This window comes from Jaculus jaculus, chromosome 16 (genome assembly GCF_020740685.1).
Source record: "Jaculus jaculus isolate mJacJac1 chromosome 16, mJacJac1.mat.Y.cur, whole genome shotgun sequence".
In the NCBI taxonomy this organism is placed as follows: Eukaryota; Metazoa; Chordata; class Mammalia; order Rodentia; family Dipodidae; genus Jaculus; species Jaculus jaculus.
The window spans coordinates 36,297,080-36,323,708 of NC_059117.1; the positions used below are offsets into that span (position 1 = coordinate 36,297,080).

The 26,629-nt window shown below is 41.9% G+C and overlaps 1 protein-coding gene across 4 annotated transcripts; it reads right to left on the minus strand.

The window, feature by feature from the left end:
- Positions 1-3,080: 3,080 nt before the first annotated feature.
- Positions 3,081-24,407, minus strand: Tra2a (transformer 2 alpha homolog). Of its 4 annotated transcripts, none has more exons than XM_045136072.1 (8): positions 24,174-24,407; positions 11,186-11,319; positions 9,639-9,798; positions 8,492-8,680; positions 6,030-6,145; positions 4,406-4,528; positions 3,457-3,521; positions 3,081-3,310 (listed from the first exon to the last, which is right to left on the minus strand). In XM_045136072.1, exons 1-8 carry the CDS (start codon positions 24,207-24,209, stop codon positions 3,300-3,302), a joined length of 834 nt encoding a protein of 277 aa, XP_044992007.1. In that variant the 5' UTR covers positions 24,210-24,407; the 3' UTR covers positions 3,081-3,299. The 4 variants fall into 4 exon arrangements, with proteins under 4 accessions (XP_044992007.1, XP_044992006.1, XP_044992005.1 ...); XM_045136071.1 differs by having other exon boundaries at positions 3,457-3,524; XM_045136070.1 differs by having other exon boundaries at positions 4,400-4,528.
- Positions 24,408-26,629: the final 2,222 nt, after the last annotated feature.

Consider the following 26,629-nt stretch of genomic DNA (forward strand, 5'->3'; position numbering starts at 1 on the left):
TTTTCAAAGTAGGGTCACACTCTAGCCCTGGCTGACCTGGAATTCGCTATGTAATCTCAGGGTGGCCTCAAACTTGTGACAGAACTTCTATCTCTGCCTTCCTAGTGCTGAGATTAAAGGCATGCACCACCACACCAGGCTTCATTCTTTTGTCCTATTTGAACATGTTTAACTTTCACAACAGTCAAAATGTCAGAACAATGTTGCTGAGGCTGTAGCTTCACAGATGGGCTTTAGCTTTGTAGTGAGACTCCCAAGCCCCTAGGCTGCAAGCCCTGCCTTGCCACTTCCCCATCTCCATCAGCATCCTTGAAGTCCAGCAGGTGGCACTCTTGCCTTCTGTGGCTCAAAACATGACTAAGGGCAGACAAGGTATAGCTGGCAGTGAGGGAACTTGAGACCCTGAGGACATGCTACTCCCTACTGAGAAAAGACATCTCAGCTTGAAAACCTTCCAGGGAAGTATGAGGTGAGGTTGGGATAATAGAATGGTGTGCAAAACACTCACCCAAGAAAGATAAGGAAGGAATCCAGAGGCAGAGCCCTGTATTTGTAACTTTCTGTTTAAGGGGGCCTCTTTTCACTGCACCAGCAAACCCAGATCAACCCTTCCCATCTTCTGGTTGCAGGCCCTTTGTCAAGGGAGTGAGAAGACCTTGGCCTGTCTTGGTGCCTAGGTCCAGTTTTTATCGCAGTTGCTATTGCTCTTTAACAGCCACTGGAAAGCAGGATTTGCAGTAAAATTCATTATGCAGAGCTGCACAGCCCTAGGCTGTGCTTGGTGTGGCACTGCTTAAAATAAGTTATTTTGCACAGATCTCCTTCAACCTAAGCTTGTACACTGAAAGACTTAGTGCATGGATGGTACAGCTGCCTTTGCCTTTCATGAAAGCGGTGGCCTGTGTGGTTCTGGTGCCTGAATCATGGCTCACCAAAGATACTGGTGGATTTCCCCACAACAAAGTCCTAAGGAGGAAGACGGAAGTGGAACAACGGTCCTGCAAGCATAGTAGCTGCTAGGCTGGGAAGCCAGATCCATTCCCACCAGAATGTGTATTTCTTAGGAGATATCAACTATTTGTTATACTGGTAGTTGAATGTATGTCCCCCATAAAGGCAGGACCTCACTTATATCCAGGCTAACCTGGAATTCACTATATAGTCTCAGGGTGGCCTGAAACTCATGGCAATCCTCCTACCTCTCTCTGCCTCCAGAGTGCTGGGATTAAGAGAGTGTACCACCACACCCAGCTTCAGGTTTTTTTTTTTTTTTTTTTTTTTGGACAGGCAGAGTGAGAGAGAATGGGTGCACCAGGGCCTTTCAGCCACTGTGAACTCCAGATGTATGACCTTGTAGTGAATGTGCAACACTGCATTCTTGCATCACTGTGTCTGGCTACATGAGACCTGGAGATTTGAACATGCATTCTTGGGATTTTCAGGCAAGCACCCTTAACCCCTAAGCCATCTCTCCAACTCCAGGTGTATTAGTATTAAAGCTTGTAACTTGGGCCTCCAGTTGCTAGGCTGGAGGTGTCATTGATAGCGGATCCTGAGATAAACTCTGAAGGTGCTTGGGGGCAGATCTGAATTCCATCCCAAAGGTAGCAGCAGCCAGAGCTCTGGGGATCCTACTTGCTGCCAGTGCTGACTGTTTGGTGGTATTTCTCTGGTAGTATTTGGATTTATGAACAAGAGCCACCTTCTTCTGCCATTTGAAGGAACTTCCCCTGGATCTGGAAGCTTCCTTTTCTGTGTTTGAGTTTTCTTTCAGATTACAGGCATATTCTACCATACCTACTATAGTAGTTTTTATATACTTATGAAAGCTGTTAATAAAAAGATTAAAACAGAGCTAGGCATGATGACACACACCTTTAATCCCAGCACTTGGGAGACAGAAGTAGGAGGATCACCATTAATTCAAGGTCACCCTGAGACTACACAGTAAATTCCAGGTAAACTTGGGCTACAGTGAAACTCTACATTGAAGGGGGGAAGAAGATGATTAAAACAGTTTTTGAAGATTAAGGAGGCCAGTTATGGTGGCACATGCTTTTATAGCCAGCACTTGGGAGGCAGAGATAGGAGGATTACTGTAAATTCAAAGCCATCCTGAGACTACATAGTGAATTCCAGGTCACCCTGGGCTAGAGCAAGACTCTACTTTGAAAAACCAAAAGATTAAGGATACCTGAATTGCACACTCAAATATAAAACAAAATATTAGGAAAAAGGTAATGCAGTATTAGAAAGCTAATCCAGAATAGTAACCCCCCCCCAAAACATACAGAAGAAAATACTTACCCAGAAAACAAAACAACGTATAAATAAATATATATAGTAGAATGTGGGGAAAAGCAAGACTAGTTCCCAAATCTATCCCATTTATTTTCCATTGTATCAACATAAGAGACAATCCAATTTTCAAATTAACTTTTATTTGAAAAGAAATTACTTTTCCCCACATGTATCTTCTAAAGACTCTATACATAGCCTGCTTAACCAATGTCCCAATACCAAAACTGCGAACAGCAAGTTATACAACTGTTTAGGTAATAAATAAAGGTTGTCCCTTTCACTGATTAAGGGAATAGTTAAGCATCAGTAAGTTCAACACACACACACACACACACCGCACAAAAAAGAAAAGAAAAAGAAAAACAAAACAAAAAAATCACACTTTTGGTTTGTAAAGTTTAACAGTTGTATTTCAAATACATGTTTTATAAGGAATCTACAAGCTTTTCATCTCTAAAAAGTTACTTAATTTTTAGGTTTCAAAAGTCACATTCATCTAAAGAAATGTCCAGTATTTTTTCCTATAACTTTAGACTTTCTACATTCAACTAATTTGACTGTTCCATGCCACTCCAGACAAACCTGACAACTGAACTACTTAATGTGTTATCTTCCACAAAAGAAAAGCTAAAAAAGGAGTTCATCATAAATGCAGATCTCTAATAAACATCTACAGTTTCTGACACAAAAGCTTCAAAAAGATCATTTCTGTCTTCATATGATTGATTAGCTATGAATTCTGTGAAGGCAAAGAAAATTCACAAAGCCTAACACCAGGCTTCCTTTTTTACTCAAGATGTTTAATGACTCAAAATGGCAATTACATCTGTAAGAGTATACAATAAAAAGGTGGAAAGCAGCAACACAACTGACCAAGTATGGATGCTAAATAAACCGGGGATGGATGTTTTGAAAGACTATAAAGGGTTAGAAGCTTGGGAAAATCCACAATTAAAAAAGAGATAGGAAATAACATCCTCCGTCGCAACCCTCTATTATCAATAGCGTCCTGAAAAAGAAAAGAGCAACAAGTTAGAATAACAATTACTTGGTTAATATTTTCACTATTATCTATCTGAATACCTGAATATCCCAACTCAATGTCTAAGTTACTAACTACAACCAAGGTGCTGGAAAAAAAAAAAGTTTACATACTTGGGCTGTAGGAACGAGATCTTGATCGTGATCTGTATCGGCTATAGTAAGGAGAAGGTGATCTTCTTCTATAAGAAATAATATCAATTAGTACTCCACTGAGTCAGATGAAAATGAAATCAACATCAATAAGATAAAATGACACTAGAAGAGTAAGCATACTTTAAATACAGTATCTCTCTCAATATCACTATTTTTAATTAAAAAACTTTAATCAGCCTGGACCAGAAAAACCTACCTCAAAAAACCAAAAACCAAACCAAACCAAACCAAACAAACAACAACAACAACAACAAAAAAAAAAAACAAAAAAAAAAAAAAAACAACTTTTTTAAGGCAGGATATCTTGCACTCGGACCAGGCTGACCTGGAACTCACTATATAGTGTTAGGCTGGCCTTGAATTCACAAGGATCCTCTTAACCTCATCCTCCAAAGTGCTATGATTAAACGCGTGCATCGCCATGCCCAGCTACAGAGAATAGGTACACTAGGGCATCCAGCCCCTTGCACACAGACTCCAGATGCATGCGCCACTTTGTGCATCTGGCTTTACATGGATACTGGGAACTGAACTCAGATCACAGCCTTTGCAGGCAAGTGCCTGAACCACTGAGCCATCTCTCCAGCCCCAAATACCACATTACTTTAACAGTGCTAGAGATGAACACAGCGCCTAGCACATACTAGAAGTACACTACCACCTAGTGACACTCCTACGTCATAAAGTTTACTTCAAATATCAAGGTTGCCTCCTATGCCCTCCCTTTATATTGGCTCTACAGGGCTCAAATGATCCTTCCATTGTCCGGGTAGCTAGGACTAGTGCACGGTCACTATGCCTAGCACAACTCTCTGCTTTTTATTTGTATATATGAAACACACAAAATACCAAATTTCATCGCTATCCAATGCAGGGTAGACATCTCAAGTTAAAACATTACCTGTACCGGTAATCATAATCTTCGTATCTGTCATATCCTCGATCGTATCCTCTATCATAGTAAGAGTCTCGACGTCTACCACCACCGCCACCGCCGCCGCCACCTCCGCCGCCACCGCCACCACCACTACTATAGAAAAATGAACAAAATACACATCAGCAAAAAATGACTATTTTCCAGGATCATTTAATACAAATTGATATCTTTAAAAATTAGAAAAGGAGCTAGAGGGCTGGAGAGATGGCTTAGCGGTTAAGTGCTTGCCTATGAAGCCTAAGGACCCCGGTTCGAGGCTCGGTTCCCCAGGTCCCACGTTAGCCAGATGCACAAGGGGGCGCACGTGTCTGGAGTTCGTTTGCAGTGGCTGGAAGCCCTGGCGCGCCCATTCTCTCTCTCTCCCTCTACCTGTCTTTCTCTCTGTGTCTGTCGCTCTCAAATAAATAAATTAAAAAAAAAAAAAAAAAAAAAAAAAAGAAAAGGAGCTAGAGATGGGTCAATGTTAAGGTTCTTGTTTGCAAAACCTCACTGTCTGGATTAGATTCCCCAGTACCTATGTGAAGTCAGAGGCAAAGTGGTGCATGCACCTGGAGTTCATGTGCACAGGCAGGAAGCCCTGGCCCACCCATTCTCTCTCCGTTTGCAAATAATCAAACAATTTTCAAACAGCCTGGCATGGTGGCCCATGCTTTTAATCCCAGCAACTGAGAGGGAGAGACAGGATCCACTGAATTGGAAGTCAACCTGGGTTAGAATAAACCTTGCCTCACAAATACCCCTGCCCTCTCCAACCTAAGCTGGGCATGGTCTCACATGCCTTTAACTCCAGCACTCAAGAGGCAGATGTTAGGACTGCTGTGAGTTCCTGGTCAGCCTGGGCTAGAGTGAGACCATACCTGGGGGAGGGGCATGGGGGGACAGGGCAGGGAGTGGAAGGACTAAAAATAAAACAAAAAAAACCCCACAGCAAACTGTAACAAAAGGGCTGGGGAGATGATTTAACAGTCAAAGTATGCATGCTTGCAAAGCCTGACAACCATGATTTGATTCATATAAAACCACAGGCACAAATGTCTGGAGTTTGCTTGTAGCGGCTGGAGGTCCTGGCATGCCCATTCTCTCTATTTGCCTTTCCCTCTCTCTCACACACACAATAAAATATTTAAATTTTTTTCCAAACCAAACTATTCAAATTACTCTTTATTAATACATTGCCCAACTTACCAAAAACCTTTTCAACCAGTGAAATGAAGCTCTATGTTGGGGAATAGTACTAACATACTAAGCTAGCACCTATGAGCAATTGAAAGGCAATTAAATATTTTAAAGTTTTATTTACTTATACTTGTGTGTGTATGGGTGATGGGTATGCCTAATTTATGTGGGTAGCTTGGGAATCTAAGTGCCTTAACAGCCATCTCCCAGGCCCTAATAACCTCTAACTCTTCTCTTCCGGCTAACTGAAATTTAAAAACATTTCTGATAGATTTCTGACTTTTATAGTTTAGCCTAAGAAATTTAAAATCTTTTGTTTCTAGTACTGAGGCTTGAACCAGAGGAAGTCTTATAGATACTAGGCAAGTTCTTTACCACTGGCCCATACACATCAGACCCATGAAATAGGAAATCTTACTGAGTGGGCCTGCCCATGTAGATGCCTGGTGTAGGTGTGTGTGCTCTCTTGGTGATTGAATAATCCACACGAATTCTTCTACCATCCAGTTCCATTCCATTTGCCCTTTCCATAGCCTATTAAAAAAAAAAAAAGGCACAGAAAGTCATTCATAATGTACCATACTCAGAGAAATTATTGCTTAAAATTAATCACAAAGTATTTGTAATCCAAATAAACTTCAATATGAAAATGACATAGTAGCACAGCATTTACAAGGCCTCAACATTGTCAGAACACATTTACTCAACTGGCCAGGTATGGTGGCTCACACCTTTAATCCCAGCACTTGGGAGGCAGAGGTAGGAGGATCACCATGAGTTTGAGGCCACCCTGAGACTACATAATGACACAGTGAATTCCATGTCAGCTTGGGCTAAAGCAAGACCCTACCTCAAAAAACAACAACAACAACAACAAAAAACAAAACAAAACAAAAAAAAACCCCTTCAGTCATTTCCTATGCCATACAATCAACAAGGGAAAGAGGATGTATAAATTGTTTTTAAGCTGAAGTTTCTATTGATTGCTAAGGCAGGCCACCATCTGATATATGTTTAATCTCCAGACATGACTTTAAACAATAAGTCCTAGGGGTTGGAGAGTCAACTCAATTGGTCAAGTTCTTGCTAGGCAAGCATGAGGATCTGAGTTTGCAATTCCAACACCAGGCACAACCAGTATGCATCTGTAATTCCACTGCAGTGAAACACATTTTTACCTCTAGCACTAATGAGAATGACGCAGAATACTGCCTGTAAGGCCAGACAGGGCTTTAAGGAGACAGCCCTTCTTAAACAATAAAGCCTAAACACTGCCACCTAGTGATATCAAGCATAAAGGCTCTTAATCTCAGCATAGGCAAAATTTCCGGTTTGCTGATTCTGTGCCTGTGTGGGAGGACTTCTTTTACACAGTAGCTACTTAGGCTGGCCTCAAATTAGTGGGCACATGTACTCTCATCTCAGCAGCAAGGAACTATATAGCCAATATACCCAGTGCACTGTAGAGTGGTCAGTGGTTTCTCCACTAAAATACTACATATCCCCTGGGTGATTGTTTTTTTGAGGCACAGTCACTCTTGCTCAGATTGTATGTCAAGAAAGGCCTCGTACCTCAGCCTCCAGAGTGCTGGGATTAAAGATGCATGCCAACATACCAGGCTCTACGTATTATTTTTAACAGATGTGTCTTTTTGTTAAGACTGCATATGTGCAAATATAAATATATCTCAATTATAGGACAAAGTAACCTGTAGGGAGCCAATGCAGACGCCATTCTCGCCAGTCTTGAGGTAAATACTTCCTCATTTAGGCAGCAACCTCCCTTGAGGTTGTGCATGCGCTTGATGCACCTTGTCCTGAGCCTATCCCGTGGCTCCTGTGGGTGGGTGAGCCTATGGCAGCCAATCAGCAGGCGTCCCATAGTATTCTGCCCTATAAAAGCAGCTACACTCCTGCGCCCCTCGCCCCTCGCCATCAACTTTTCTGTTAACCAAGAGGCTCTCCAATAAAGTGTGATCGAGAAGGATCCTTGTTTGCTGGTCGTGCTTTTCCTGTGGGACAGGGGCTCGCCGCAGTAACCCAATACATTAAGAACAGAAAAACAAAGTACTGGGCCTGGTGTGGTGGCACACAACTTTAATCCTAGCACTTGGGAGGCAGGGGTAGGAGGATCGCCATGAGTTTGAAGCCACCATGAAACTACAGAGTGAATTCCAGGTCACCCTGAGCTACAGCGAGATCCTACCTTGAAAAACCAAAACAACAATAAACCAACAAAACAAAACAAAACAAAACAAAAAAGTTCTTTATACATGGGCAATGTTAAAACTAAATAGATCCAATGTAATCTTAACAGTCTGTTCAAAGTATCCATATGGCTTATTCAAAGAAAACTACCTTCCTTTTTCCCTTTTGATTTTTTTTTTCAAGGTAGAGTCTCACTTTAACTCAGGCTGACCTGGAACTAACAGTGATCCTCCTATATCAGCCTCCTGAGTGTGGTATGCACTGCCATGCATCCTTCCTTTCCTCCCTCCCTCTCTTCCTTTTCTATCAGTAGGATTCCACTCAAGCCCAGGTCAACCTAGAATTCATTCTGTAGTGAAGGCTTCAAACACATTGCAATCCTCCTACCTCAGCCTCCCCAGTGCCATCAGCATGACTCACACTTATTTTTGTATCACCTATCATTTACTTTATGAGGCTAGATTTCTATCACATGTAGCTGTACTAGAAAGCAAAGGCTGAAAAGTAAAACTGGTTATTCTAATTGTCCCCTTGTAAGGCTAAATTTGAATCAGGTTACAGTTAGGGAGGATAAGTTTGCCTAAGTATGAATTAACTTTCTTTTAATAGCTGTGCCATACTATTATCATGTACAAAAACCTATCGAAAGGAAAACTTTAAAAACAAATTTACCTCCTTGGAATCATCTATTCTCTCAAAATACACAAAAGCAAATCCACGTGATCGCCCAGTTCGCTGATCATAAACCACATTGACACCACTCAATGGTCCGTATCGAGAAAATACTTCACGAAGATCTCTCTCTGTTGTGTACAAACTGAGGCCAAACACTCCCAGACAAGTGTTGGGATCTGGATTCGCCTATTAAATAAAGATATTACACTTTTAAAATATTTACTTGCAGGGAGAGAAAAAAAAAACCTCCACATTAAAATCAAAACAAGCACATTTAGATATTACTTCATAGCTACAAACTGTATAAAAACATACTCTCCATACCAGCAATTTTCAGAACAAACTTTAATCTTTTATATTCTGAATAGACTAAAGCCCACTCATTTAGAATCACTGATCTGCCAACCTCAGCCCCTTGAGTTCTAGTATTACAGACATGTGCCACCATACCCAGGTAATTTTCATTCATTCATTTTTTTTTTTTTTGGTTTTACAAAGTAGGGGCCCACTCTAGCCCTGGCTGATGGAATTCACTATGCACTCTCAGGGTAGCCTCAAACTCAAGGTGATCCTCCAACCTCTGCCTCAAGAGTGCTGGGATTAAAGGTGAGTGCTACCACACCCATCTTGTTTTTCATTTTTTGAGATAGGGTCTCACTCTAGCCCAGGATGACCTGAAAATTCACTATGTAGTCTCAGGGTGGCCTTGACCTCCTACCTCTGCCTATAGGAGTGCTGGGATAAAGGCATGTGCCACCATAACTGGCTAATTTTCATTTTTTTTGAAGGATATATTTTCAGTGTTTCTATGGTTCAAATTTTAAGATAAAGTGTACATAAAATACATTTCAATTATTAAATCACAACATATGCCAGGAATGGTAGCTCATACCTTAAATCTCAGTACTAAGGAGGCTGAGGGAAGGGATCACTATGAGTTTCAGGCCAGCCTGTACTAAGGTCAGACCCCGCCTCGGGTGTCAGTATCACGTGAGAGAAGTGCAGCAGGTAAGAACTTAATACTAGTAAGGTTCCCTGGCCCAAATCTAGGCTCTGTAAGCCAGAAAACAAAAACAAGAGGTCAATGTCATACAACCAAGACTTAAGCCATCCCTTCAACCCTCATTAACTTTTATACACATACCCGGCTACCAGTATGTCTTCTCCGGTTAGACATTGGAGAGTGACTTCGGCTCCTTCGTCTTCGATATTCTGGTGTATAGGACCTACTTCGAGATCGTCTCCTATGAGAGTGGGACCTGGATCGAGTGTAACGTCTATGAGAATGCCTCCGTGACCTTGACCTTGCGAAATAAAAAGTATAAATACTGAATCATTGGATAACAGTTCTTCCCAGGTCATATACCTATAACCCTGGTCCGTCCTCCCTACTCTGTTCCCCTCACCTCTACCCATTTGGTGGTAGTACACAGTTCAAAGCACTTGACCACTGAGATATACTTCCAACCCCTCCTTTTTCCTAAGAAAAATGTTCTTGTATTATATCATTATAACCCCTCTTTATGAAGTCCTTCCCTTCTATACTCTCTTCTTTTGATTTTTCCTTTCACCTTCTTAGAAAAATGTGAATGCTCTTAATAAGTACCAAAATAAAATTGACAACCAGAAGCTGGCACACCCCTTAAATGCCAGCACTCAGGAGGCAGAGATAGAACTGCTGTGAGTTCAAGGCCACCCTGACACTACAATAGTGAATTCCAGATCAGCTAGAACGAGACCCTACCTTGAAAAACCAAAACACTGCCATTTGTTTTGTGTACTTTTATTTTACATTTTTTTTTTAATTTTGAAGTAAGATCTCAACTCTAGCTCAGGCTGATCTGGAACTCATTCCACAGCTCTAAACTGGGCATGAACTCACAGCATTCATCCTAACTCAGCCTCCCCAAGTGCTGGGATTAAAGGGATATAACACTGAGATCAGCTACTTAAAAAAAAAAAAAAATCATCCATGCATGTGTATGTGTGTTTGTAAGAGAAAGAGAGAGAATATACATATATGGGTGTGCCAGGGCCTTTGGATTCCAGACACATGCGGCCACTATTTTATGTACCTGGCTTTCCAAGTAAGTGTCTTTAACCACTGAGCCGTCTCCTCAGTCCTTCATGTGCTTCTCTACTCCCTTCACTGCTAAGTACCATTTCCTTTCTGATCATTAGCACCAGAAACCTAAATGTTAGATTCTTATTTATTCCACCTTTTTAAAAAGTTTACCTATGTAGGGTCTTGCTCTAGCCTAGGCTTTAGAATTCATTTTGTAGTCTCAGGGTGGCCTTGAAGTCATGGTGATCTACCACCTCTGCCTCCCTACTGCTAGGATTAAAAGCTTGTGCCACCACAGCCAATCTACATCTACTGTAATATATACGTTTAAATTTTTGACATTTCCTACATGTTCTCTCCCATCTTGTCCATTACTGCTCCCTGCGCCTCTTGCCTTGTGTGGAAGGACAGCATAACAGACAAGTACTTTGCACGGCACTTGATTGGCCCCTCAACCCCAAGCTTAATGAAAATTTTTTCCCTTTACTAAATTTTGCAGTTTGAGTCTTACTCTAGCTCCTGAAATTCGCCATGTAGTCTCAGGGTGGCCTCAAGCTTACAGCGATCCTCCTACCTCTGCCCCCCAAATGCTAGGATTAAAGACATAAGTATTATTTTAAACTTACCTGGACTTTGATCTTGATCGAGAATGGGATTCAGAGTGTTTGGAAACCCTTGATGGACTACGAGAGCCTGACCTGCTCTCCGATTTTACACGAGCAGGAGTTCCCGTTGGAGATTTTGACTGAGAGCGAGACTCCTAACAAAGAAGACAGTATTACAAATGGCACTGGTCATGTAGATGCCTAACACCTAACATTTTAAGTACCGTAATTATTTATATTGATTGCTCCTGAAAAACAAATGGTTAGGCAATACCCTCCAGAAAAAATTTCAGCTCATTAATAACCCATTGTTAATACTGCTAACTGTCCTCAATAATTCCCTACTTGAACCAGATCACCAATTTTCTATTAACTAAGTAATCATGCAAATTCATCTACAACTTGATCATACAGACACTGGAACATAAACCATACATTTACTTAACCTAGGACCCATTCATTCTTCCAGATTCTTTTAATTCTACTTCACTCTTGCTTTCTACTTCTCTTCATTCTTCATTGAGTTTTTCATTTTTCATACTTCGTGTATTCTTCCCCAATTCAAACAATTCAAAATAGCCTTAAAAATATTCAAGTGCTTCTATCTGACCAATCTTCTGTTCAATTTTTTCCCCCATTCAATTTTAATTTTCTGATCTTTAATACTTTTCATTAGCCTTCTTTTATCTTGATTTATCTTCCACATTCTTGGAAAAAACTCTTCAATTTCTTCACGAACATTAACCTTAATGGAAAAAGAACATTTAGTATATTTAAGCACGTGGGGATTATAAAACTCTGCTGGAGTTCAGAATGTTATCTACCAAATGGAAAGGCCAGCAGGTAAAGTGCAAATAACTAATTTAAAAAAACACCAAAAAACCAATTTTATAGTTTTTTTTTTAAAAATGTTCAAAGGTGTAGTTTCTAGCAGAGAATTTACTGAATTTCTCTAAATGATTTTTTAACCATACTCTTTACCCTCCTCCCCTTTCATGTTCCACCTAGTCCCTAAAATGTGAACAATTTTAATATAGAGTTAACTAAAGTTTCAACTAAATTCTGAACCTCACTACTTATAATCTGAAGATTCCTACTGACTTAGAGTAAGTTTTTAATAGACCACTCTAAGAAATATAGACATAATGAAAGCAAAGCTTCTCATGTCAAAATAATTATACACAACCACCTAAACTCACAGTATGGTATACATGCTAGGTCAAAGTTAAAAAAAACCTGAGACCTTCCCCCAATTTTGACTACCATCTTTACTCATTCTGAACTGACCAGAGAGGTATGGTTTGAAACAAGCATTTTTGGTAAAATAATAATAATAATAATAATAATAATAATAATAATAATAAAAAATAAAGGAAAGAGCAAGCACAAGTTCTCTGAAGTTCCCTTTAGCTCATAAATTCCTAAAACCAATTTTTTTTTTTTTTTTTTTGGTGCAGGTCTGAACTCCGCAGTGAGACCAGGCTAGCTTTGATTTCATGGCAATCACCCTGCCCCAGCCTCCCAAGTATTTGGATTACAGTTGTGAGCCACCATTCCTGGCCCTTGCATCACTTTAAATGCTATACTAGGAGCCTGAGAGATTGCTCAGCAGTTAAAGGTACAGGCTTGCAAAACCTGACAACCTGAGTTCTATTCCACAGTACCCACATAAACCAAGATGCACCAAGTGGCATCTGCATCCTGAGTTTGTCTGCAGTGACAAAAGGCCTTGGTGTGCCCAATTCCTTCTCTCTCCTTGCAAATGACTAAATTTTTCTCCTTGTTTTTTTTTCAAGACAGGGTCTCCACTCTAGCCCAGCCTGACCTGGAATTCAATAAGTAGTCTCAGGGTGGCCTTGAACTCATAGCGATCCTCCTACCTTTTGCCTCCCAAGAGTGCTGGGATTAAAGGTTTGGGCCGGCCACTAGGCCCAGCTTTAAAAAGTCCTATACTATCCAGTAAATATAATGTACATGAAGTTATAAAATTTGTATCACTGTCTGACTCTCTACCTCTTTCATTCAGTTTTCACCTCTTTTACAAACTTATGTACACTTCTATTGCTCTCCGCGACATCTGAGCACACTGAGAAATCCCATTCATAGCTGCTTTCTGAAAAACTGGATCTACATAAAATTTTTCAGGCTGGAGAGATGGCTTAGCGGTTAAGCGCTTGCCTGTGAAGCCTAAGGACCCCGGTTCGAGGCTCGGTTCCCCAGGTCCCACGTTAGTCAGATGCACAAGGGGGCGCACGCGTCTGGAGTTCGTTTGCAGAGGCTGTTAGCCCTGGCGCGCCCATTCTCTCTCTCTCTCCCTCTACCTGTCTTTCTCTGTGTCTGTCGCTCTCAAATAAATAAATAAATAAATTTTATAAAATTTTTTTTTTTCAAATGTCACTTACAACTGACTAATGTAACTGGGTAAAGTGTTTGATATTTTGACCAAAACAGAATGGACAACTGGGTTTTCCTGTCCATTTAAGACTTGATTATTAATGTGTATAATTAGAGGCTCGATTCTCCAGGACCCACGTTAGCCAGATGCACAAGGGGGCGCACACATCTGGAGTTCATTTGCAGTGGCTGGAAGCCCTGGCACGCCTATTCTCTCTCTGCCTCTTTCTCTCAGTCTATTGCTCTCAAATAAATAAACAAAACAAAACAAAAAAAACCTTCAAGTTTAAGGGCAAAAGACCCATTTAATAAGGAATGGATTCATTATTTTTCACATAAAAGCAAATCTTAAGCATTTTCCTCCCTCTTCAATAAGCTTTACATTCTTCCCACTTAGCTACCTATATTTAAGTCTTCCATATTTTACACTATAAATTCCTATGCAGATACCAAAGGCATTTTAGTACTTTAAAATAAATAGGTAATTTAGCTTATAATTTAAGTCTCAGACTGGCTCACCAATTAAATTGAAATGTCTTTCAGCTCTCCTTTATATCTAACAGATCCTCTGGTATAACATTCATTCATATTATTACTGAACAGCAGAGGACAGAAAATTATCTATGAACACTGCCAGCTTTTCTTAATGCATACTTAACCAGAAGGCTTTGCTCTGAAACAATGTAAACCTTTAGTCTTGCTAGGACAGAAATGGAAATTTAACGCCTAACATTTATTCTAAATATTTATTTGCTATTTTCTAGTATATGACAATTTAATGACCCAAGTATACTTATCTCCAAGTCTTAGAAGCTTTCAATAGTTATGCACTATACCACTGACCTACTATCTGTAGGAAATCTAACCATGCCTATGTAAACATTTTTATAGAATAGCCCAAAGTTATCAAGTAGCCCTCTTAGCTTTCCATAACTCATATATAAGTGTCATAAGCTAAACCTACATAAATAAACTACTAACACGAAGTATTTTTCAGGAAAAATTTTAGTGTGATAAAAAATGTCTACCAAAAGAACTAGTAGTTATCTTTGTACATAAAGATGGTCAAACTACTGTTACTTTCAAATAGTTCATTTCTCAAGCACTCAAACAAATGCTTTTTTGCTAAGCTGTTTTTGAACTCAGATTATAGTAAGCCCTTTTAAGAAAGATTGTCAGATCATTCTTTTTCTATCTCTAAATTTGACTATCATTATTGTATAATAATTTCAACTATTTACGTGCCTAAAATTTTTTGGTTGTTTTGCTTTTGAGATGAGCTTTCATTATGCTGTCTAGGCTGGTTCCAAACTTGTAGCATCAAGCATTCTTCCCTTTTGACTCTCAAGAAACCAAGACTAAGCACTTGCCACCACAGGTTGTGGCTAATTTAAGTCCTCCCCCCACCCCAGGTTCTCACTCTAGCCCATGCTGGCCTGGAACTATCAGTGATCCTACCTCTCTGCCTTCCAAGTGCTTGGATTAAAAGATGTGTATCACCAAACATGGCTACTAATTTAAACTTTTTAAAAAGAAATTTACCAGATTATTTAAAAGACGGGAATGTTGTTTCTTGCCTAACATGCACAAAGCCCTGGATTTGATCCTCTGCACCTCATAAACAAGAGTGCCCGGCTTCAAACAGGTTTTTGCTTAGGTGTTTATTACATGTAAAAGTTGTTGTAGAACAGGAATAAAAAGAAAATAAGTTTTGGCTGGGCAGACGGCTTAGTGGTTTAAGGTGCTTGCCTGCAAAGCCAAAGGACTCAGGTTTGATTCCCCAAGATCCAAGTAAGACACATGCCCAAGGCGCATGCATCTAGAGTTCGTTTGCAGCAGCTGGAAACCCTGGTGCACCCATTCTCTCCCTCTACCTGCCTATTCTCTCTCAAATAAATAAGATTACTGGGCATGGTGGCACACGCCTTTATTTCTAGCATTCAGAGATAAGCCAGGGACTACATAATCACTTCCAGGTTAGCTTGGGCTAGAGTAAGACCCTAACTCAAAAAACTAGAGCTAGAACAAAAAATTCTAACAAAATATGTAGATTTAGTACTTTATAACCATTAAAAAATAAACACAAACTGGGCTGGAAAGCTGACTTATTGGTTAAGGCATTTGCCTGCAAAGTCAAAGGACCTAGGTTCGATTCCCCAGGACCCATGTAAGCCAGATATAAGGTGGCACATGCATATGGAGTTTGCAGCAACTGAAGGCCCTGGTGTGACCATTCTCTCCCTCTGCCTCCTTCTCCCTCTCAAATACAAACTAATATAAACACTACACTACAACCCACCATAAGTAACATTAAACACAGGTAAATGCTGCCAGGTCATACTGCCAGCTTTACATATATGTAGTCAAGTCTATATGAATATAAGCATATGAAACTTTTTGTTTCCTGAGATAGGGTCTCACTCTAACCTAAACTGACCTGGAACTCACAGCGATCCTCCTACCTCTATGCCACTACAGCAAGGATGTGAAACTTCCTAAATTATTTCCTTGGTACTTATAAAAAAGTGAAGTTTTCCATAGAAATATCCTTGTGAATTTGAATTGTGTTGCCCAATGGGAAGAAATGGAATTAAACGACCCATTCGTTCAGGGTATAATAGGGTACTTTTTTCATACAAGTTAAGCTGATACTTTGTCTTTTCTTAAACCTGTTATTAGAACCCCTTTAAAATAAAATATACACTACTCATAATTTCACCTCCTTTAAGATAGCCTGTAAGTGGTACATCAGAAAACTAATTTATTTTCAAAGACTCAGATATTCTTTATTATGAATGTCTGAATATTCAAGTTTGGAATAATTTTGAGCACTTCTAATCATATTTACACTCACAATTGTGAAATTCTCTGTACCTTTAATGTGACCCATAAACATCTATCTGGATTTTTTTTTTTTTTTTTTTTGAGGTAGGGTCTAGCTCTAGCCCGGGCTGACCTGGAATTCACTATGTTGTCTCAGGGTGGCCTCAAACTCACCGTAATCCTGCTACCTCTGCCCCCAGAGTGCTGGGATGAAAGGCATGTCACCATGCTCAGTGTAGCAGACAGATTCAGGTTCGCTGAGATGAACTTCCAGACCAGGCACAGTTAGGGAGGAAGGATATTTATTGAAGCCTACAGATCCAGGGGAAGTCCCATAACGGCAGAAGAAGCTGACCTGCCTTCACAGGACCAAGCAGTGAGAGAGAAGTACAAGCCAAAAGCCAAAAGCCAAAAGCCAAAAAGCCACACAGCACAGTACTCTTCAGCAACTCCAGCTAGGTACACGTTGCATATCTTTAGATTGAAATCTGAAACCCACCACACCTAAAGATCCACTCAGTGACACTGCCTCCAGCCAGGTGGCTACAGAATGCAAACTACAAAAAAAAACAACAACTGAATATATTGGGGGCCATCTATTCTATTCAAACCACCACATTCCGGCCCTGGCCCCCAAAAGATTTATAACCACCACACGTTGTAAATTGTACTCAGTTCAATTTTAAAGGCCCCCACAGTCTTGACCAATTTAAGATATTAAGACCTCTAAAATCAAACAAGTTAAACATTTCTATCATCTAAAGGCACAGAGTAAACATTTTCAACTGGTATAAGGCATAGCAAAGAGAGACTAGAACAATGCAAACTCAACCATCAAACAAACATCAAACTTCTGCAGTTCAAGTCCAATACAACCAGACTGACAGTCTCCAGATTTTCCAATTCCGCCCCTCCAGCTGAGCAGAGTAGCCAGGGAATACTTCCATCTCAGGCCAACAGTGTGCCCTATGGTAGTGCTTGCAAAATCCTGGTATATCCAAAACATCTTAAGGTCTTCATGCAAACCATGGTCCATCTTTCAAAGGCTCTTTCAGCCTATCAGGGCATCAGGCCTTGCCTCATGCTGCATCTCAGCAGCAGCTCCTGGAACCCTGTGCAATTCACAACCACTCCTCACATTTTTCATGCTTCTGAAACCAATACCAGGTGTGCAGGACACAGCCATATTCTTAACTCACAGACAAAATAAATCACAACCTTGAAAAGCAGGTTCCTTCTCCAGTCAACTCTTTCCAAAAGTATTTGCATTTTTATGATAGTCTTTCCTCAGGCATCATTTCCATGGTAAAGCAATTGGACCATCTTCCTTTAAGACTGCTAATGTGTTTGACAATAGCGGATTTAGTAACCTAAAACCAGTCTCAGCACCTGTAATTTTAACTTGCTTGAGGTTTTCCAGCTTAAAATCTTAAATCTCTCAGTCCAATATCTCTAGCCAAGCACATCAGTCCATTACAAATTTAACCTTGATCAAACTCTCTGTGCCTGGGCAGCAGGATGCAGTCAGCCCTTATGCCAGTAGCCCAGTTCCAACAAAGTCCTCTGCAGTCTTTCCTTCTCCTTAGAAAGCTCATAAGCCAAGCCTTGAAATTCAATATTGTCTACACTTAGAATTCTCAAACTCTCATCATAATGGTCCATAAAACTTGGCTTACCACTCCAGAAGGCATCTTCATTTGCAAGCATCAAGTCCATGCCCACTTCTCCAAAACAAAGTTTCCAAAAGATCAACATCCACATGGTCAGGATCATCTCACCCCACTCCCGGTACCAAGTTCTGTAGCAGACAGCTTCAGGTTCACTGAGATGAACTTCCAGACCAGGCACAGTTAGGGAGGAAGGGATTTATTGAAGCTTACAGATCCAGGGGAAGTTCCATAACGGCAGAAGAAGCTGACCTGCCTTCACAGGACCAAGCAGAGAGAGAGAAGTACAAGCCAAAAGACAAAAGCCAAAAAGCCATACTGCACAGCATACTTCAGCAACTCCAGCTAGGTACAAGTTGCATATCTTTAGATTGAAATCTGAAACCCACCACCATACCTAAAGATCCACCCAGTGACACTGCCTCCAGCCAGGTGGCTATAGAATGCAAACTACAAAAAAATAACAACTGAATATATTGGGGGCCATCTATTCTATTCAAACCACCACACTCAGCTTGATTATATATTTAAAAAGCTGCTGCATAAGTGATAAAAATAATTTTAAAGATGGAGAAAATAAATTTAAGGCTGGTTGGCAGAGTGCTTGCCTAGCACACACGAAGCCCTGAGTTTCATCCCTAACACTGGCACCTGCCAGCATCCCAGATTGAGGAAGAAGTATTAGAAGAGTTCAAAGCCATCTCTGGCTACCTAACAAATTCAAGGTCAGTTTGTGTGTTACCTAAGACCAGGCCTATGTCAAAAACAAAACAATCCACAAGTTTTTATGGTCTCAAGTGGGGTCTGGATACATTAAAAGCCAACTGATTGTAACTAAAACTAAATTACTAAAACCCAATTACAATCTTTTCTATTTGTATTCTAATCTTTTGTGTCACATTGTACACAAGCATATGCAGTTCACCAGAAGGAGCAAAGAACTACACTACCTTTTAGTTTTTTTTTCCCTGCTCAAGTTTCTACTGTTTATAATCTCTTGTACCTCTAATACTGTCATACTAAGTCTGTTAAGACACATGAACAGTCTTGTTAACAGAAACTGATTTTGTATGGGTATATATACTTTCTTCAAAGGTCCCAGGGTTATTATGTGATGCCTGAGGGCCTTCAAGATATTAAAGGTTTTCCAGTCATCCTGATCCTAGTAAATTATCATGATTATTCATGTAATTTCATTCTCATTACACAAGCTATACATAGGATAAGAAATAAAATGAGTTTACTTACAAAATTATATGGTTTTTTGTTTGTTTTTGTTTATCAAGGTAGGATCTCGCTCCAGCCCAGGCTGACTTGGAATTCACTTAAGTAGTCTTAGGGTAGCCTCAAACTCAGAGATCCTCCCACCTCTCTGCATCCCAAGTGCTGGGATTAAAGGTGTACACCATCACACCCAACAAAAGTTTGTCTTTTAAGTAAATGACACCATTAATTAGACTCTCTTTTTTCTTGGGGTGGGGGAGTAGAAACAGGGTCTTACTGTGTAGCACACTACATCCTCCTGCCTCCAGACCTCCCACATGCTGGGCTTACAGTTAAGTACTTCCACACCCAACAAGGCTTTTTTTTTTTTTTTTCATTTTGGGAAGCGTAGAATGTGTAAACATTTCACAGAAGTCTATAAAAATTATAGTTATGCATTGTGGGTAGAATTACTTGTATTGCTTCTTTTCAAAAGCCTGCCTTTTATACTGAACAAATTAACACCCTTCAGTGGAAAAAAATCCTCAAACATAAAAATTCCCTTAAGTTTACCAATTCTTTCTTAACTGAAAGTGGGGGAGGGATGAAAGAACACCCCCAACGACATTAAACTGGATAAATGATAGCACTTAATAGCCCAGGTCTTCCTAGAATTCATTATGCAGTCCCAGGCTGGCCCTGCACTCACAGAGATCCTCCTAGCTTTCTGCCTCTGGAATGCTGGGATTAAAGGTGCGTGTCATCACACCTGGCAGCACTTAACTTCAATCACCCTGTGTCCGCATTCCCAGGTGCTGGGATTACACCCTACACATTTTTTGTTTTTAGATTATTTTACCTCAAAAACTTTAAAAAGTACTATGACCTATCTCACATTTGGGATCACAGGCATGTATTACCATGTCTGGCAATCTCTTCTTTTAACAAAATACTTCAATATATACAACATTCAGCTGCACAAAGTACGAGTTTACTTTACTTATTTATTTAAAAAACTAAAAAATTTTATCCATTTTGAGAGAGAGAGATTAGGCACGCTCGGTAATCCAGCCACTGCAGATGAACTCCAGTCCCAGGCACCTGTGCATCTGGCTTACATCAGTACTGGGGAAGTGAACATTAACAAATGCCTTCAACCGCTAAGCCATCTCTCCAGCCTCAAATGAACTTATGTTTGCTTTTCATTTTCATCATCCAATCATTTCATACCAAAAGGAAGGACTTGGTGTCTTTAAAAGAATATTTCAGCTTTCCTACAAGCTACAATAAGCCTAAAATGGAAGGAGTAAACAGAACCAAACAAAGCTTCATTCCCATTTACCCAATTCCTACAGTGGGCACTAATTAATGTAAGCCCGAATTTGGCAGAAACTTTATGAAACAATTCATTACTTTTGCTAAGATGGCATAGCTCTAAAAGGATATTTTTGACCAGATATGTTGACACATATGCCAGTGACCTCAGCACCCACAACAGGCTGAAGCAGTACACTGAATTTGAGGCCAGCCTGGGCAACAATGATACCCCATCTCAAAGAAACAGGACATTGTCTATTTACAATGTTTATTAAATTTGATATATGTGAACCTTTTTTTGTTTTGTTTTGTTTTTTGCCAGGCAGGGTCTCACCCTAGCACAGGCTGACTTGGAATTCACTGTGTAGTCTCAGGTGGCCTCCAATTGCAGCTACCTCTGCCTCCCAAATGTTGGCATTAAAGGCAAAGGCCATTATGCCAGGTTTAACAAGTCTTTTTAGAACTTGGGTAGTACCCTCAGACACCTTGTGATGGAAAGGGCATACAACTGTGTTATTAACTGCTGATTATGGTGAGCCAAGTCCACCCCCGCCAAACAAAATCCCCAAAAGTTGTGTGGTGTCACATGCCTTTAATCACTGCTCTTGTTGAGTTGAGGTCGGCCCAGGACTACAGAATGAGCTAGATCCAGGTCAAACAAACAAAAAATAAAAGCCAACAAGCTAGAGCTGAAGATGAAGATAACTAGTTCTCCAACCCTAGCATAGTGCAAAAAAGTTTTCATAGGCTGGAGACATGGCTTAGTGGTTAAAGCACTTGCCTGAGAAGCCTAAGGATCCAGGTTCAATTCCCCAGTAACCACTTAAGCCGGATGCACAAAGTGCACAAGTTTGTTTACAGTGGCCAGAGGCCCTGGTGTGCAAGCTCTCTCTCAATAAATATATTTTAAAAAGTTTCTAGCATTCAAATTTCTTTCCTCTTCAAATTCTTCAAGGAATTACAAGTAAGAGTTACAACTTGGAGCCGGGCGTGGTGGCTCACGCCTTTAATCCCGGCACTCAGGAGGCAGAGGTGGGAGGATTGCTGTGAGTTCGAGGCCACCCTGAGACTCCATAGTGAATTCCAGGTCAGCCTGGGCTACAGTGAAACCCTACCTCGGAAAAAACAGAGTTACAACTTGAAGCCGGGCATGGTGGTACACGCCCTTAATCCCAACACCTGGGAGACGGAGGTAGGAAGATCACTATGAGTTCCAGAGCACCCTGAGACTATATAGTGAATTCCAGGTCAGCCTGGGCTAAAGGGAGACCCTACCTCGAAAAACCAGAGTGTTACAACTTGGGCTGGAAGGATGGCTTGCCAGATGTACAAGGTGTAACATACTGGAGTTCGTTTGGAGTGGCTGAAGGCCCTGGTGCACCCAATCTGTCTAACTCTTTCTCAAATAAAAGAAATAAATGACTATTTTTTGCTTAAATTACAACTTAAAAAAAAATTAGTTGGGTGTGGTGGTGTATGCATTTATCCCAGCACCTGGGAGGCAGAGGTAGGAGGATCGCCATGGGTTCGAGACCACCTTAGACAACATACTGAATTCCCCACTTTTGTCTTTCAATGCAGGGTCTCAATCTATCCCAGGCTGACCTGAAATTAGCCTCAAGGTGACCTCAAACTCATAGTGATCCTCCTACCTCCCCCTCCTGGGGGCTGGGATTAAAGGCGTGTGCACCAACAGGAATCAACATCAAAATCTATTTTCCTAATTACCTAAATATCTTCACAAAAAACTATCAGTACCGCTATGCTTTTATTTCATATTAAAAGTTTTTTTTTTGGGGGGGGGCAGAGGGATGGCTTAGCTGTTAAGGTGCTTCCCAATAAGGCCTAAAGACCCCCTTTCTGTTCCCCAAGTAAGCCAGATGCACAAGGAGTGCAGTAGCTGGAGGCTTTGGCATGCTTATTCTTTCTCTCTCTCTGTCTCAAAAAAAAGAAGTAGCTGGGCATGGTGGAGCACACCTTTAACCCCAGCACTTGGGAGGCCAGCCTGTGAATACAGAGTGAATTCCACGTCAGCCTGGGCTAGAGCGAGACACTACCCTCAAAAAAAAAGTATTTTTGGACAATAGAGCAGACTAAAAAATGAGCAGGTTCAACAATATCCATGCTCAAATTTCCCCCAAATAAAGTTACATGTAGTTTTGGGGTTTTCTTTTGGGGGGGCTCCCTATCTTTTTCTACTGCTTTAAATCTTCCTCAAAAGGAACAAAAGTCCAAATCGACCTTGTGGTTTGACTGGCAGGCTCCAGGTGTTTATATTACGGACTTCTAAAAAGGACAAATCATTCCTTCCAGCACACACACCCCTCAAGTGTTTCTTTCCCCCCTAGCGACTAGAATGAATACCAACACAACAGCCAGGAACGTGTTGCCTGGGGCTTTTGTTTTCTTTTCAAGATTTCACACACTAACATTACAGCCAATTTCCACTAGTGGGGTTAATTTCAGAAATAAAACCCGAACACCCACAATTCTAGTATATTTAGGCTGAGGATTAGCGTATTATTTGTGATGTTCATATTCATCGGACCCCGAAAAATGAAATCCCTCTGAGCCCTCTTTCCTTGGAGCGCGAGGGGGAGGGGAAGGCTGGGGGGGAAAGACCTTAATTTTCTGCTCAAATTTTGAATTCATACTGATTATTTTTAAAACATCGAGCCATGAAATTCGTTCAGTTATGTAAGATTTAAGCAAGGCTCCTTGAAATAAAACTTACATATATATATATACACATACATACATGGATATACATATATGCATATATGTGTATGTATATTTTGGCTTTTCGAGGTAGGGTCTTGCTATAGCCCAGGCTGAACTGGAATTTATATTCTCAGGGTGGCCTGTAACTCACAACAATCTAACCTCTGCCTCGGGAGTGCTGGGATTAAAGGAGTGCGCCACCACACCCGGCTAAAAATGTGGGTTTTTAAAATTATTTTTTATTATAAAGATCTGTAAAGGAGCGACATGAGAGGTCACAGGAAGAAAAAGCATTAGAAGTTGAGGTGTGAAGAAGAGAGCCCCGCGTCAGGAAGGAGTTAGGAAAACAAGGCGTTACTGCATGTCCACGTTCGTTTCCAAGCGAAAGGGAGAGAGGGAACGGGGGACACGGGGGGGGGGGGCACGCTCCCGGCGGGGGGCACCACGGCTCGCTCTCGTGTCAACAGCACTTTTAAGCGTCGGTGCCACCGGTCGCCGGCTAGCCGGTCACTTCCTTAGGCTCGTCCCACCTACAACCTGTGCTAGACGCGGCCGCTCCCTGCAACGGAGCCGAGCGGACACAGGCCCCGGGCCCGGGGGTGGCCCCGGTGTCACCGCCGCAAGCACCTGCCACCCCCGCCCTCCGCCACGGGCACCACCGGCCCGACGGGGAAGGAAGGTGGCCGGCTCGTCGAGTCTGGAAACCAGAAGCCATCTTGGGACGCGAGGAAGCAAGCAAGCAAGCAAGCAAGCAACCGCGAGGGCGCTCTCTCTCTCTCTCTCTCTCTCACTGGCTTCCCGCAACCTGGCCCGAGCGCGCATGTGCCCGACAAACCCCGGCACCGGGCCGCCGCCGAAGACGGCTCCCGCGGCTTTGTACTCACTCTGCCCTCGAAGTTGTTCTCCTCCACATCACTCATCGTCGGCCGCGCGGGTCCCCAGAACTAAACGAAAGACAACAACAAAACAATCTCGGCTCGAGGGCCGACTGCCTAAGCAACCCCTCCGCCGTCTGGACTGTGGGGAGGAGGAAACAGTCGGCAACAACGGCCGCGCTGCGCTCCACTCCCGCCGGCTCCCAGGCTCCGGCAAAATGGCGCCCGCACCGCCACAAGTCTTCTGGCGTCTCCAGAGCGCCGCGGCGGCAGCGACAGCGTCGGGGAGGCGGGCTCTTATGACGTCACGAAGCCCCGCCCCTCTGGCTTTGTATCCGGCGGGCCTGCGCGCGGGAGCGCCTGACGAGCGCGCCGGGGCCCAGATTGCAGAGCCTGTGGTGTGCTCTGAGGCTTCGTCTGCGCATGTGTTACATGCAGTTTTGTCTTTACTGCTTTAAATCTGGTTCTGCTGTAAGAAAACAGAAAACAACTGGAATATGTCATTCATAGGCTTTGTTTTGGGGTCTTTGGGTTTTTTTTGTTTTTTTTTTTTTTTGCTCTTTCGAAGTGAGGTCTCACTCTAGCCCAGGCTGACCTGGAATTTACTGTGTAATCTCAGGGTGTCCTCGAACCACTCATGGCGACCCTCCTACATCTGCGGAGATTAAACGCGTGCGCTACTACGCCCAGCTGTTTACTTTTTTAATCAGAAAATTCTATATTTGCCCTATTTTTCCTCCTTCCTTCCTTTTTTTTTGAAGCAGGATTTCACCCCAGCTCTCAGGCTGGCGTCCATCTCAGCAATCCTGAGGTGTCTACCTCGGGAGTGCTGGAATGAAAGTCGTAAAAAGTTTCCACACCCAGGCAGACATGAATACATACATTTTGTTGTTTTTCCTGGGGGGGGGGTTTCAAGGTAAGTCTTCATTCTAGACCAGGAATTCACTATGCAGTCTCAGGGTGGCCTGGAACTCATGGTAATCCTTCCTCTGCCTCCCCCATGCTGGTATTAAAGGCGTGTGCCACCTCACCCGGCTATCTGTCTATATATTTTTATTTGTGCTGGAGAGAAGGCTGAGTAAAGGCTTGCAAAGCCTCACAACCCTGGTTCAATTTCCCAGTAGGCACGTCAAAGTGGTACATGTGTTTGCAGTTCATTTGCTGTGGATGGAGGCCATTGGGCGCCCATACTCTCCTATCTGCCTCTCTCTCATTATGTCTCTCAAATCAATAAAAATATTTTTAAACATCCCAGCACTACATAGTGAATTCCAGGTCAGCCTGGGCTAGAGTGAGACCCTACCTTGAAAAACAAAAAGACTTCTAGTCAAAAAATATGTTTTTCTGGCCACTTGGGAACTTCCAGCTGTGGGTGAGTTTTCCCCTCACCTAGTAGCAAGGTTGAGCCACAGGAAGAGCTCCTTATTCTTCGAATGGGTTCTTTACCCCCTCCACTCCCCAAAAGGCAGGAGGAGTTCCTTAAACTTTCTTTGCTCATTTCTTTTCATAGTTTCCCCAGGTCCTCCAAATGGGATCTCTAGTCACTTGGATGCCTTTCCTTGGCTCTGTACTTCCCTCATTAAATATAAATTAATAATTTAAAAATATAGCTGAGGGCTGGAGAGATGGCGTAGCGGTTAAGCACTTCCCTGTGAAGCCTAAGGACCCCGGTTCGAGGCTCGATTCCCCAGGACCCACGTTAGCCAGATGCACAAGGGGGTGCACGCGTCTGGAGTTTGGTTGCAGTGGCTGGAGGCCCTGGTGCACCCATTCTCTCTCTCTCTCTCTCTGCCTCTTTCTCTGTCTGTCACTCTCAAATAAATAAAAAAAAAATATATATATATACCTGAGTGTGGTGGTACATGTCTTTAATCCCAGCACTCAGGAGGCAGAGGTAGGAGGATTGCTATGAGTTTGAGGCCAGCCTGGGAATACATAGTGAATTCCAGACTAGCTTGAGCTAGAGCAAGCCCCTACCTCAAAAAAAGAAAGAAAGAAAAAGCATAAACAAATATTCATATTTTTGCTTTAGTGGTTAAGGTGCTTGTCAGTAAAGCCTAATGGCCCAGGTTCAATTCCCCAGTACCCACATAAACCAGATGCACAAGGCGGTACACGCATCTCAAGTTTGTTTGCAGTCAGATGAGATGGGGAGGGGGTATGATGGAGAATGGAGTTTCAAAGGGGAAAGTGTGGGGAAGGAGGGTATTACCATGGGGTACTTTTTTATAATCATGGAAGTTGTTAATAAAAATTTGGAAGAAAAATAAATAAATAGGGCTGGAGAGATGGCTTAGCGGTTAAGCGCTTGCCTGTGAAGCCTAAGGACCCTGGTTTGAGGCTCAGTTCCCTAGGTCCCACGTTAGCCAGATGCACAAGGGTACATACGCATCTGGAGTTTGTTTGCAGTGGCTGGAAGCCCTGGCGCGCCCATTCTCTCTCTCTCCCTCTATCTGTCTTTCTCT

Coding starts and splice junctions, on each gene's coding strand:
- Tra2a (XM_004652815.2), bottom strand. CDS start 24,209: ATGAGTGATGTGGAGGAGAACAACTTCGAGGGCAGA. Junction 11,320..24,173: donor AGAACAACTTCGAGGGCAGA/GTGAGTACAAAG, acceptor CTTCTTTGTTAG/GAGTCTCGCTCTCAGTCAAA. Junction 9,799..11,185: donor CGATCAAGATCAAAGTCCAG/GTAAGTTTAAAA, acceptor TTATTTCGCAAG/GTCAAGGTCACGGAGGCATT.